General features: G+C 43.6%; 2 protein-coding genes across 2 annotated transcripts in view; one reads left to right on the forward strand and one right to left on the reverse strand.

Moving 5' to 3' along the window:
- The window catches only part of METAP1D (methionyl aminopeptidase type 1D, mitochondrial), a 94,371-nt gene extending 88,820 nt beyond the window's left edge, over positions 1-5,551 (reverse strand). The window contains 2 exon segments of the mRNA XM_010352089.3: positions 5,136-5,263; positions 5,265-5,551. Of these exon segments, the coding sequence (XP_010350391.3) occupies positions 5,136-5,263; positions 5,265-5,551 (415 nt within the window).
- SLC25A12 (solute carrier family 25 member 12) overlaps positions 5,320-14,108 on the forward strand; it is a 231,767-nt gene continuing 222,978 nt past the window's right edge. Inside the window, exon 1 of the mRNA XM_074399466.1 lies at positions 5,320-5,455. Coding sequence (XP_074255567.1) covers positions 5,438-5,455 — 18 coding nt within the window. The 5' untranslated portion in view covers positions 5,320-5,437. The remainder of the gene's footprint in view (positions 5,456-14,108) is intronic.

Below are 14,108 nucleotides of genomic sequence, written 5' to 3' on the forward strand. Positions count from 1 at the left end.
AGAAGAAAATTACCCTAACTTGCTGTATTAGTCTGTTCTCACAATAATATGAAGAAATAACCTGAGAATCGGTAATTTATAAAGAAAAGAGGTTAATTGACTCACAGTTCCGCATGGCTAGGGAGGTCTCAGGAAACGTATAATCATGGCAGAAGGCACCTCTTCACAGTTTGGCAGGAAAGAGAATGAGTGCAAGCAGGAGAAAATGCCAGATGCTTATAAAACCATCAGATCAGCCAGGCACAGTGGCTCACGCTTATAATCCCAGAACTTTGGGAGGCTAAGGCAGGTGGATCCCAAGGTCAGGAGATTGAGACCATTCTGGCCAACACAATTATACCCTGTCTCTACTAAAACACAAACAATTAGCCAGGCATGGTGGTGCACACCTGTACTCCCAGCTACTCGGGAGGCTGAGGCAGGGGAATCACTTGAACCTGGGAGGTGGAGATTGCAGTGAGCTGAGATCAAGTCACTGCATTCCAGCCTGGTGACAGAGCAAGACTCCGTCTCAAAAAACAAAACAAAACAAAACCCCTCAGATCTTGTTGAGACTCATTCATTTTCACAAGAACAGCATGGGGGAAACCACCCCCAAGACACAATTATCTCTACCTGATCCCACCCTTGACGGGATTATAACAATTCTAGGTGAGATTTAGGTGGGAACACAGAGCCAAATCGTATCACTTGCCTTTCTCATTCCTTCCCATACTCACTGGGATCTTGCTTAGTGGCCTGAACTATACCAGGGATTCTAGTGAAGCAAGGGCTGGGAGTGAGAGACTGAGAGGAGACAGTTCCGGGAGCCCCAGGGATTCTGTACTCTGAATAAGGGATTTCCTGCCAGTGCTAATACTTGGGAGTATTTTAGTCCCTTAAAGGCCCTTGTTACCTTCTCTCTTGGTTCCAAGAGGCTGATCTGTCTTTTCCTCTTTCCAATGTCACTAGTCATAGTTTCGACCCATCCCTCCCTAGACCATGATGGAGAACAAGTCTTAACAGCTAACAGCCTCTCAATTAAGTATACTTTTTTTTTTTTTCTGAGACGGAGTTTCACTTTTATTACCCAGGCTGGAGTGCAATGGTGCGATCTCGACTCACCGCAACCTCTGCCTCCTGGGTTCAAGCAATTCTCCTGCCTCAGCCTCCTGAGTAGCTGGGACTATAGGCATGCACCACCATGCCCAGCTAATTTTTGTATTTTTAGTAGAGACGGGGTTTCACCATATTGACCAGGATGGTCTCGATCTCTTGACCTCGTGATCCACCAGCCTTGGCCTCCCAAAGTGCTGGGATTATAGGCGTGAGCCACTGTGCCCGGCCGATACAGTATACTTTTAATGAGCTTAACTTTGAGCCAGGTACTGTGCTTATAAAGAAAGAAAGATACATAAGACAAAACTCCTGTTCAACAAGAATTAATAATCCAGTAAGGAATAGAAATGGTGAGAGGAGTAACTACTGTATACAGGGTATACTGTGACCAAAGCCACAGTGAGTTAAGGAAGACATCACAAGAGAAACCCCATTCCCTTTTTAAGAGGTTAAAAAAAAGTCTTCCTATATATTTCAAGAAGGAAAGATGCATGTAAATGCTGACAATAAATGCTGGTATACAAAGACTTGTAACGGATTGCTGTACATCAATCTAGATGGGTGAAAGGGAAAGAGAGAGTGGAGAGAGGAATCTCTGGGAATTTACCCTTCATTTTCAATTATTGGGGGTGGAAAACAGATAGCAGGAAAACCTCTCTGCAATTTAAAACTAGCTATGGATAGTCCAGAAAGGGGCCCTTTTCCCATCACTAAAATAGCTTCCTGATGACACATATTCCTTTTCTCCTCTAATCAGAGGATCCACTTCTTGGTTGTTGCAACACTTTGGGATAGAGTGGATGGATTACAGGAACCAATAACCTGCCCTGACTTCCATATAATACCTTTTCTCGAGATTGTCTAAACCACCATTTGTCAAAATCACAAGTGATCAAAAAGAAAGAAAAGATTAATATCATTTCTGTAATCTGGAAAGAGATGTTATACATATAGTTGGTGCAAAAGTATTGCAGCTTTTGCCATTAAGTGATTCTAAAATTGCAATTATTATTGTAGCAACCTAATACATATATACATATATATAGAAATACGTTTAGGGCCAGGCGCGGTGGTTCAAGCCTGTAATCCCAGCCCTTTGGGAGGCTGAGGCGAGTGGATCATGAGGTGAAGAGATCGAGACCATCCTGGTCAACATGGTGAAACCTCGTCTCTACTAAAAATACAAAAAATCAGCTGGGCATGGTGGCGCGTGCCTGTAATCCCAGCTACTCAGGAGGCTGAGGCAGGAGAATTGCCTGAACCCAGGAGGTGGAGGTTGCAATGACCGAGATCGCGCCATGGCACTCCAGCCTGGGTAACAAGAGCGAAACTCCATCTCAAAAAAAAAAAAAAGAAAAAGAAAAGAAAAGAAAGAAGTTTATATGTGCATAGGTATATACATATAAACACCTATGTATGGGGTTTTTTGGCTCCTCCTCTACGTTGACTATCTCCTCAGATCCTTCTCACCATTACCTGAAGCACACAAAAATGAAGTCTAAAAGCCATGATTTATTGTGAAAAGAGAAAACAGGAGAGTAACTTAATTAGTAAAGAAAGTCTGATTGGAGCTCAGATCTTTTTTTTTCTTTCTGGCTCCACCTCCTGAATTCAAGTCCTCCCACCTCTGCCTCCCAAGGTGCTGGGATTACAAGCATGTGCCACCACACCCAGCTAATTTTTGTATTTTTGTAGAGAGACAAGGTTTCACGATGTTGGCCAGGCTGGTCTTGAACTCCTGGCATCAAGTAATCTGCCTGCCTCAGCCTTCCAAAGTGCTGGGTAATATTATAGGCATTAGCCACCTTGCCAGGCCTGGAGCCCAGATCTTAAGAGATGTAAACTGGCTCTCTTTTTACAAAGCTACACTCTCATGCTGATCTCTATTCCTCCATGCAACCAGTCCAAAATGCTCCCTACATCAGCTTCCCTATACACCTCTCCCCTCAAATCTTCTTGTGGCTCCTTTCTCATCTCCACTAGCCCTGAAATACTGAAGCCTATTAGATCACCAACCTTCTTCCTCTCTAAAAATATCTTCTTCTTCACTTCTTATTTTATTATTATCTTTTTTTTTTTTTTTTTTTTTTTTTTTCTTTTTTTTCTGAGACAAAGTCTCACTCAGTCACCCAGGCTGTTGTGCAGTGACAAGATGTCAGCTCAATGCAATCTCTGCCTCCTAGGTTCAAGCGATTCTCCTACCTCAGTCTCCCGAGTAACTGAGATTACAGGCATGTGACACCACCCCCAGCTAATTTTATATCTTAGTAGAGACAGGGTTTTACCATGTTGGCTAGGCTGGTCTCAAACTCCTGACCTCAAGTGATCCACCCCCACTTGTCCTCCCAAAGTGCTGGGATTACAGGTGTGAGCTACTGCACCTGGTCCCACTTCACTTCTTACACTCATCCTGTATTGTCTCGGCTGAACTTTACACACTGACTTCTATGGAGTAACCATGTCATGCGGTACAGAGGAATAAGTCTTAAAAAAAAAAAAAAATGGCTGGGTGCCGTGGCTCATGCCTGTAATCCCAGCACTTTGGGAGGCCAAGGTGGGCAGATCACGAGGTCAGGAGATCGAAACTATCCTGGCCAACATGGTGAACCCCGTCTCTACTAAAATACAAAAAAATTAGCTGGGCATGGTGGCACGCGCCTGTAGTTCCAACTACTCAGGAGGCTGAGACAGGGGAATCGCTTGAACTCAGGCGTCCAAGGATGCCGTGAGCCGAGATCATGCCACTGCACTACAGCCTGGGTCATATAGCAAGACTCTGTCTCAAAAAAATAAAATAAAAATTAAGAGTCATGGCCAGGCGCGGTGGCTCACACCTGTAATCCTAGCACTTTGGGAGGCCGAGGTGGGTGGATCCTGAGGTTCAAGACCAGCCAGGCCATCATGGTGAAACCCCATCTTAAAAAAAAAAAAATTAGAGTCATGTTCAAATGAACATTCTGCCTCTTACCATTTGTGTGGCCTTAGTCATATTACTTGACCTCTCTAGCCTCATTTTTCCCTTCTGTAAAGAGAAAATAATTCCTAACTCATTGAATTTTTGTTTTTGAGACACGCTCTCACTCTATGGCCAAGTCTGGAGTGCACTGGTAGGATCACGGCTCACTGCAGCCTCTCGATTCAAGTGATCCTCCCACCTCAAACCCCAGAATAGCTGAGACTACAGGCATGTGCCACCACACCCACCTAATTTTTAAATTTTTCTTTTGTACAGAGAGGGTCTCACTCGTTGAGTTTTAAAAGGAATCCAGTATATGTAAGGCGCTTAACACAGTATCGTGTACTTAAAAGGCACTTAATAAACAGTAGCTGTTACTATGAAAATATTTACCTCACAAAACTATTCCTACATGCCTGATACTTAAGTAGCTCCTCAAAATATGCTAGTTTCCCTCTTCTTCTGTCCTTGAAAGAACTTCCTGGTTCTTTCCAACAAAGATTCACAACCTAGTTCAAATCCAACAAAGATTTCCCCAACTCTGCTGCAACGGTATTTGTATATTTACTAAAATCTCAACAGTCACGCAGGATGAAACCTATTTAGAACTACCCAAGCAACCTTTCTTCTCTTCTTAAGTCACTGGAAGAAAACAATCACATTTTACAAGCTCCCAAAAGACATGCCAACATAAAAAGCTCTAGGGAAGAAAACAGATGCCCAGATGCATTTCAGAGTTATCATAGGTTTCCTCGCTCGGCATAAAGAATAAATGTATGTTACACTAATGATACAACCGAAGTTGGGGAAGAAAACTTCAGACAATGGCCCGTAAATTTCAAGGAGTAATTGCGAATAGATGCCACGTGGTGACGTGGTCTAGGCGGGTGATCAGTGAAAAAATTTTTGCGTGTGTTCCTGCGGTGTGTGTGTCATCGAGTGTGCCTGCGTGTGTCTGTAAAGACTGAAAGTACAACCGTGTGAGCCAAGAAGTCTGAGCGCGGGTGTGTATCTCTTTGGACCCAGCTGCGTACAGAGCGACCGTGCGAACCCTCAACCGAGCTGTCTTCCACGCGCTTACCTCTACGGACGAGCAGGTGGACGCCGGTGGGCGCCGCCATGTTAGCGCCGGTCACGTGGCCGCTAGCACTCGCTCGCTGCCCCGCCCGCTGGAGCCGGCCAGTCGCAGCCTTGCCGAAGCCCTGAGGCGCGAGCGGAGCGCGCGTGCGCGCAGGGGGCCGACTGCGGGAGCGCTGGCGGGGAAGCAGCTGGGGCACCCCGGCAAGCGGCAGAACCCGCTGCCGGCCGAGCCCGCTCCGGCCGCGAGAGGCGGGCTCCAGCCGCGGCTCGCGCGCTCGCTCTGAGCCCCGGCGCCCAGGTGGGATGGAAGAAGCCTGTCAGGTAAGCGTGACATCCAATATTTATAGCATCAACATTTTGGTGCATGGAAACGTGAAGTTGGGCGGAAAAAATAAAGCACAATCTAGTGTTCAACATAGCACTTTGCATCGTCTGCCACTCTGTTGCAAATTATTCCCCTGGATTCAATTGAAAGGTAAAATTTGGTTCAAAGTCACAGCTTCCCTTTTGCTGTCCCAGAATCTACATTACTCAGCAGAGACTCCAGACAACACGGGATCTGTGTGCCGCTGCAAAATCTATTCTAGGTACCCCAGTGGGTATGTTCAGGAGAATTCTCTTTCCCCAAGGACGCCTCCTGCTTGGCAGTAGTAACTGGAGTCTTAATCCTAAATTTGGAGTTTTAAGTATAAAAGGATGACGCCTGCCAATTGCATTGCCAAGAGATGAAGCCTACAGAAGGCCAATTATGAGTCAAATGAGGGAGCTGATGTATGCCTATTGATGACGGCGCCCGTTTTTAACAAATTCACTGACTCTCTTACCTGTGTTCTGGGGTAGAGCCAATGCTGTCCTGGACCAAGTGTTATTCATCTTTGTAGCCTCCGTGCCCGGCACAGAACCCGATACCCAAGGAATGTCAGGTGAAGGCATTGAACACTGCACGAAACCGGTCAAACAGAATGTAACGGTTTCCAGACTTGAAATGCAGTAAAGATTGATAAGGATTCTCGGTGAATATGTGTGATGTCTTCTAATTAATTTTTAAGCACTACACACTCAGTGAATAATCTAGACAATTCAGAACAATTCAGAAATGAGTTCAGGAAAAAGTGCAAGCCCCTTGCTCGCCCTCTCTACACACCACAGTCCCACTCTTCAGTTAACCACGTGTGCTCAGTCCAGATCTTTGCCTTTTACACACAGGCAAATGTGTATTTTAAACAGAATGATATACTTGTTATTACAACTTGCTTTTTCCATTCCACTCGTCATAGACATCAAATCTTAGCTCACTTAGTTGAAACTTACTTTTTTTAATGAGTATATAATCTTGATATTTTTACTTTTAAAGAGAGTGAATGTTGGCATTTCATTAGAGGACACATGCTGTAATTCTTGGAGACCTGGTTTTGGATGCTTTTGGGTCACCTTGAAAGATAAAGAGAAATAATGCTTTCCATCAAGGTAAATAAGATGTACAAGGGTGAGAATAAAATGTACTCCTATGGGTTACTTCAAGCCCTACCTTTTACAAACAGTTCAATTCCAGGGAGAGCATTTTTGAATGTGGTAAATCTGTCCTCTGTATAACTGAAGCCAACAATCTGAGTGCAGCAAAGGCACCTGAGAGTTAGCCGACCACAGAGTCTCAAGAAGCGTGCAGAAAAAAAAAATCTAGACATCCCTAGCAAAATTCCGTAAGATATCAAGCTCAGTTTCAAACACATCTGAAATAGAACACATATTCATGTGATTTAACTCAGCCAACCCTTGGAAAATAAATGAATGTTTTATTCCCCTACAACTAGAAGAAAAAGAAAACACTATGAGGACCCAGGTGGCACCAGCAGTAGTGGAAACCAGTGAAGAAATCCTTAATAAGTTGAGCATTGAGTGTAGACATCTGGGATGAGCTAGAAATGAAGCAAATATGAACGTGCACAGGTGATAGTTCATCCATTGACCCTTGATCTGGCTTCTCTCATACACATCCTTCTCACAGTAGAAGGGTTAAAAGCTGCCAGCACATGTCCACCCAAATCAGCAATTTATGGGATATAGGCTGGGTGTTGTGTCTCATGCCTGTAATCCCAGCACTTTGGGAGGTGAGGGCAGACAGATCACTTGAGGCCAGGAGTTTGAGACCAACTTGGTAACATGGTGAAACCCGCCTCTACTAAAAGTACAAAAATTAGCAAGGAATGGTGACACACACCTGTAATCCTGGCTGCTTGGAGGCTGAAGCAGGATAATTGCCTAGTCTGGGAGGTGGAGTTTACAGTGAGCTGAGATCCCACCACTGCACTCCAGCCTGGGCCACAGAGGAAGACTCTCTTAAAAAAAAAAAAAAAATATATATATATATATATATATATGGGATATATCCATAGTGACCAACAACATAAAGGGCTAGACCACTGATAGCTAGGATCGCTTGCAATTTTAACATTCTGTGATCTTGAGCATTAGAGTGCTTTTATTTCTAAATAAAGTAACCACTACTGAGTCACTTCTCTACTCCATTTGCATTTGTACATGCTTCTATCTGTGAAATGAAGGTTAATTATATTATGGCACTTCAGTGATTTGAATTATCACCATTAGTCAGATTTTGTACTTGGGATTCTTGAATTTAAAAAATTAAATAATTTGGTTGAGAGCAGTGGCTCACACCTGTAATTTCAACACTTTGGGAAGCCGAGGCAGGAGGATCACTTGAGCCCAGGGGTTGGAGACCCACCTGGACAACATAGTGAGACCCCATCTCTACAAAAAATTTTAGAACTAGCTAGATGTGTTGGCACATGCCTATAGTTCCAGCTGCTTGGGAGGCTGAGACAGGAGGATCATTTGCGCCCAGGAGTTTGAGGCTGGAGTGAGGTGTGATTGTGCTACCGCACTGTAGCCTAGGCAGCAAACCAAGCCTCTGTCTCAAAAAAAAAAAAAAAAGTTGACTAACTTTTCAAAACCAGGGTTCAAGAAATAAAGGATAATTTAATACCTTCAGTTTATGTCCAAAAATTCATTCTTGAATGTTGTGATTATTATTTTATAGATCTTTACCTTAATTTTGAAAAGATCATATCTCATTTGCATCTTTTAAAATATTTTTATTTTTTATAAAAGACAAAAATTCTGATATGCATATTTTTGAAAAGTCAACTTTTCTTTCCTCCTTCTTCACTTAATGATGTTATAGACTTATACTGTGGGCGCGGTGGCACGTGCCTGTAGCCCCAGCTACTGGGAAGCTGAGGTGGGAGGATCGCTTGAGTCCAGGAGTTTTGGGCTGTAGTGGGCTATGCCAATCTGGTGTCCGCACTAAGTTCGGCATCAATATGGTGACCTCCCAGGAGCAGGGGACCACCAGGTTTCCTAAGGAGGGGTGAAGCGGCCCAGGTCGGAAATGGAGCAGGTCAAAACTCCGGTGCTGATCAGTAGTGGGATCACGCCTGTGAATAACCACTGCACTCCAGCCTGGGCAACATAGCGAGACCCAGTCTCAAAAGAAGAAAAAGAAAATAGACTTATACCATGAGTTTTTCTAAAGTTGTATATAGTTTGTAGTAAAATTTAAATTATGCAGGTTCTGTAATGTATGTGTTGAGTTTTTAATTGAATATTTGTTTTTGTTTTTGTTTTTATGAAACGGAGTCTCACTCTGTCTCCGGGCTGGAGTGCAGTGGCGCAATCTCAGCTCACTGCAATCTCTACCTTCCCTGTTCAAGCGATTCTCCTGCCTCAGCCTCCCAAGTAGCTGGGACTACAGGTGTGCACCACCACATGCAGCTAGTTTATGTATTTTTTGGTAGAAAGGGGGTTTCACCATGTTGGCCAGGATGGTCTCCATCTCTTGACTTCACGATCTGACCACCTCGGCCTCTCAAAGTGCTGGGATTACAGGGGAAGCCACCGTGCCCGGCCGGATATTTGCGTTTTTAAATGCTGTAAGGGATTGTGTGACATGAAGTAAATCATTTTTTTAAAAATGTTTGTCTTATGACAAATAACATCATCTTGTAATTTTTCTCACAAATTATGTCTACATATTTTTATGTATGTCTACATATTTTTACATATTTATTGGGATTACTATAATACAAGATATTTGAAAACACAGGCCAGGCGTGGTGGCTTATGCCTGTAATCCCAGCACTTTGGGAGGCTGAGGTGGGCTGATCACCTGAGGTCAGGAGTGCAAAACCAGCCTGGCCAACGTGGCAAAACGCCATCTCTACTAAAAGATACAAAAATTAGTCAGGCGTGGTGGTGGGCGCCTGTAGTCTGAGCTACTCAGGAGACTGAGGCAGGGAGAATTGCTTGAAAACCTAGGAGCCAGAGGTTGCAGTGAGCCAAGATTATGGCACTGCACTCCAGCCCAGGCAACAGAGTGAGACTGCATCTCAAAAACAAAAACAAAAACAAAACAAAAAAAAAGGAAAGAAGAAAACACAAACCATGAAACAGGGGCCAAGGTGCTTATGTATCTCTGGTAAAAAGCTGTTTTATATGAACACGTTGTAAGATTAACTGATATAATGTGGCATTTCCTGATATAACATGGGTGCTGGGGGAAATGAGCACCCTGGGACCACACAGCTTCAGTGGGGTTGTCAGCTAGATCCTGGTGCCTCCATTCTCCCTTCCTGACCCTGCCTCTTCATTTTGCCATCTGAATCTGAAAAGTTAGCCTTTTGATTTGATTTCAGGATCATTTCTTAGCATTTAACTCTGTGGTTGGAGAAGAATCCCCAATCCTGTCCTGTAGTTTCTCTAATTTTGATATGTGGATATGCTACTTGTTTACATATTTTAAGTCAAATGAACATTCTTCTCAGGAACTAGGAGTCCTGCATAAATATAAGCTGCATGTACAACAAAGACCAGTCTTAGTAGCTGATTTGATCCCTCTATAGTTAGAGTCTATCTTTGAATGATTATAGGTTCAGGCACACAGTTTCCAGGGCACTTTCTTAACTCACTTGCTAGCAGAATGTCATGTTTCCTATACTAATCATTTGAAACAATCATGGATATGTTATTGAGTAATCTAAGGGTACTCTTAGAGAAAATGTGTAAATATTCCATGTTTTGCAAGGAAAAGTAATGCCATATGTGAGAAAGTTGTGGAAAATCAAGTGGATTTCTCTTTGCGGTTTGTGCCCTGTTCCCTTAATCTTTAGCAGTGCCAACAGGGAGCCAGGGCAAGAGGAGGAGGATATTAGTTGCATGTGATCCTCCTGCTAATCCCATTTTTTATTTGTCTAATGACATTTTTCCAGTCAGGTAATTCCTATGCAAATGATGCTTTAAGCCCCACCCCTTCCTAATGGGAGTGCCCTACCTGAGCCCCTCCTGCACTGAAAATCCGATGATTTCAGGGATCTACAGCCATTTATAGGCATAATCCAAATGGGCTCAGCAAATAGCATGCTGCAGCCTCAGCAGTCTGTCAAGCGAAGGGGAGCAGAATGGGACCAGACAGGGCTAATGTGTAGGTAAGACCAAAACATTGCCTCAGGGGAGTTGTTGATATCAGGCCCAGTCTAGCTAGCATTTGTTTCAAGCTGGTCCAACCCTTTGGCTTCAAAGATGTTTTGGGAGATTTTAAAAACAGCAGTAACACTCCAGCATAATACAGGTCCATTGTTGGAGCAGTAGCCCACCTAGAATCGTCGCAGGAGCTGAGGGAGGGAAGGGAAGGGAAGGAAAGTCTACAGGGAAGAGCATGGTCCCAGACCCCTCTCATTGGCGCATCAAAGCCTTCTGATAATACTGCCTGCTTCAGTCAAAGTTGGCTTGGGAACTGTACAGGCATGAGGGACCAGGCTTCTCTGACCTCATGTCTTGGGCCTGGCTCTGAGTGTTGGGTTTAAGCAGAAGTGTACAGCTGCCCCATGGAATCTAAATGAAAGTGTGAACCATTAGAGGCTGCCACCTATTCCCAAACTGGCAATCCCTGGAAGGGTAGCTCCTGCTTATATACTTCCTGAGAATGAAGATTCCATTCAGAATACGGGGAAAAGGCAACAAATTCCCAAGCGAATCTAGCAATCAACCAATCCATAAATGCGTAAGTGCTACTCTGTGCTCCAAGGAAATATGATATTGTCTTTATTCTTAAAAAACAAACTGGAAACAAACTGTGCAGGCTTGAGGAACAAGGCTTCCCTGACCTTGGATTAGTCTCAGTTTTCCAATTCATTCTTAGGAAATGGATTCGAAGAGACTAACCTACTCACAAGATTGTCTATAAAACAAGAGCAGATTGGCCGGGCGCGGTGGCTCAAGCCTGCAATCCCAGCACTTTGGGAGGCCGAGGCGGGTGGATCACAAGGTCAAGAGATCGAGACCATCCTGGTCAACATGGTGAAACCTCATCTCTACTAAAAATACAAAAAATTAGCTAGGCATGGTGGCACGTGCCTGTAATCCCAGCTACTCAGGAGGCTGAGGCAGGAGAATTGCTTGAACCCAGGAGGCGGAGGTTGCGGTGAGCCGAGATCGCGCCATTGCACTCCAGCCTGGGCAACAAGAGCGAAACTCTGTCTCAAAAAAAAAGAGCAAATTATACCCTTTTTGTCTGTAAGACCCATGGAGCGACGCCAGGGGTCACAGATTGTAGCCATCCCTGGTTGCCAGGAACTGAGAAAAATGCTGAACTCTAATTATATAAGTTCCCCGGAAATTATACCTATTTTATCTCCTTCCTTCAAATATATGCTCTTGAAAAACATTCCCCCCAAAAAGAGGAATGTATACTATAGAAAATAGAAGTCCTTCACATTCAGGTAATTACTGGTAAAAAATTGATGTATATTCATTTGTCTGGACTTTTTTTCTATGACTATACTCATTTGCTGGACTTTTTCTTTTTGAGACAGGGTCTCACTCTGTCACCCACACTGGAACGTGGTGGCACCATCGTGGTTCGCTGCAGTTTCAACCTCCTGGGCTCAAGTGATCCTCCTGCCTCAGCCTTCTGAATAGCTGGAGCTACAGGCACATACCACCACACACAGCTAATTTTTCTATTTTTTTGTAGAGACTGGGTCTCACTATCTTGCTTAGGCTAGTTTCATACTCCTGGGCTCAAGCGATACTGCCGCTTCAGCCTTCCAAAGTGCTGGGATTACAGGCATGAGCCAGTGTGCCTATTTGCTGGACTTTCTGAGGGAAGGTACCCATTTTTATCATGTCCAGTCACACATGTATATAGAATAAAAGATAGCAGCCAGGCGTGGTGGCTCATATCTGTAATCCCCGCACTTTGGGAAACTGAGGCAGGCGAGGTCGGGAGTTTGAGACCAGCCTAAACAACATGGAGAAATCTTGTCTCTACTAAAAATACAAAATTAGTTGGATGTGGTGGCACATGCCTGTAATCCCAGCTACTTGGGAGGCTGAGGTAGGAGAATTGCCTGAACCCAGGAGGTGCAGGCTGTAGTGAGCCAAGATTGGCTTGTGGCTTTTTTGCCCTTTCCCTCATGAAGTGATGATATTGGTTATCTTCTCATATTTATCCATCTTTATTTACTCTTTTGGTATGTTTATGGTTCTATGTTTGCCGAAGTTCTTAGTGGTTTTGGTTTAAAATATTTGTTCCTGTAGAACTGTGTGAGGCCAGTGGATATGGAAAGCAGTTTGCTCATTAATATCAAAGGCTGAAAATTGTTTGTAATTTTGCAATTTCCTACATATAAGTATGAAATAGAGTGCCTTAGTCACTTAGCAGTTACACAAAAGAGACTGCAAAAAGAATCTCTGAAGTGGAGATCATGAAATAAGAAGGGATTCAATAATAGAAAGAGAAAACTAGCTGTATGTCCCTTTTTCCCCTCCCACTCTCCACCTCCGCTCCCCAAACTGGCTGAGAAACTAAGCAGTAGTGCATTTTTTAACTTCTTCTCCTCGCCTCTCACTGAACACATTCTATATTCAAGACTGAAACTGTTGAAACAAACAAGAGGGCAGATGCTGCCACGACCTCTCTTCCCATTGAGCTGAGCTGCTCTGTGCTCACCCCATCCACTGTAACCCAGAGAATAACCTGTCTGGAGTGCATTCTCCTCATCTGAAGCACGCACAAACATCACTGCATTTTCTTTTGCTTGATAAAGGATAAAGGAAGAAAGCGGCAGCTGCTCTAGGAGCAGACAGCAAACAAGCCTCTCTGTGGTGGCCCCACGGCCTTCACAAAAGGGGATTCAGAGAGCCGGGCAAACACACACATCCAGCCCAAGACTTCTGCACAGATTCACCTGCCAAAATTATTAATAAAACTTGTAAAGAGCTGTCCAGGTGAACTGAGAGTCTAACTAAAGCACATTTTCAAACTAATTTTTATTAAGATGGAAGAGCGAGAATATGGTTGAAGAGCTAGAAATGGCGTCAAGATCACCTCATCCAACCCTAACCCTACCCTTTCTAATTTTAAGATAAAGACAGTGGGACCCAGAGAAGTTATAGAAGATTTATTCCATTTCAAGCCTGTATCTATTTTAACACTGGAGGTTTTAGAAACATTATTTTTTGCATTTACATAGCACTCCTTGCAGTGTCTTACACACAAGAGCCTAGCAGATATTCATAAGTGATGACATGTACTTTTATTGCATTATATTTCTCTGCAGGGTTAATGGGAAGCCCAAAAAATTATGAAGTACGCTTGTCAGAGCTTTGGTTGTACATCCAGTATTTATTGACTCATAGAACCAGTGGATCAAAGATGGTGATAATTTGCTTTGGTAACAGATTTTTTTCCAGATTCGTCTTTTACCAAGTAAAGTATATGATAAATTATGATTCCTTTGAGAATCAGTTTCCAAAGAAAAGAATTAGGTATTGCTTTTTTTTTTTTTTTTTTTTTTTTTTTTGAGACAGAGTCTTGCCCTGTCACCCAGGCTGGAGTACAGTGGCACGATCTCAGCTCACTGCAACCACTACCTCCCAGGTTCAAGCAATTCTCTTG

Source organism: Saimiri boliviensis, chromosome 5 (assembly GCF_048565385.1).
Source record: "Saimiri boliviensis isolate mSaiBol1 chromosome 5, mSaiBol1.pri, whole genome shotgun sequence".
Classification (NCBI taxonomy): Eukaryota; Metazoa; Chordata; class Mammalia; order Primates; family Cebidae; genus Saimiri; species Saimiri boliviensis.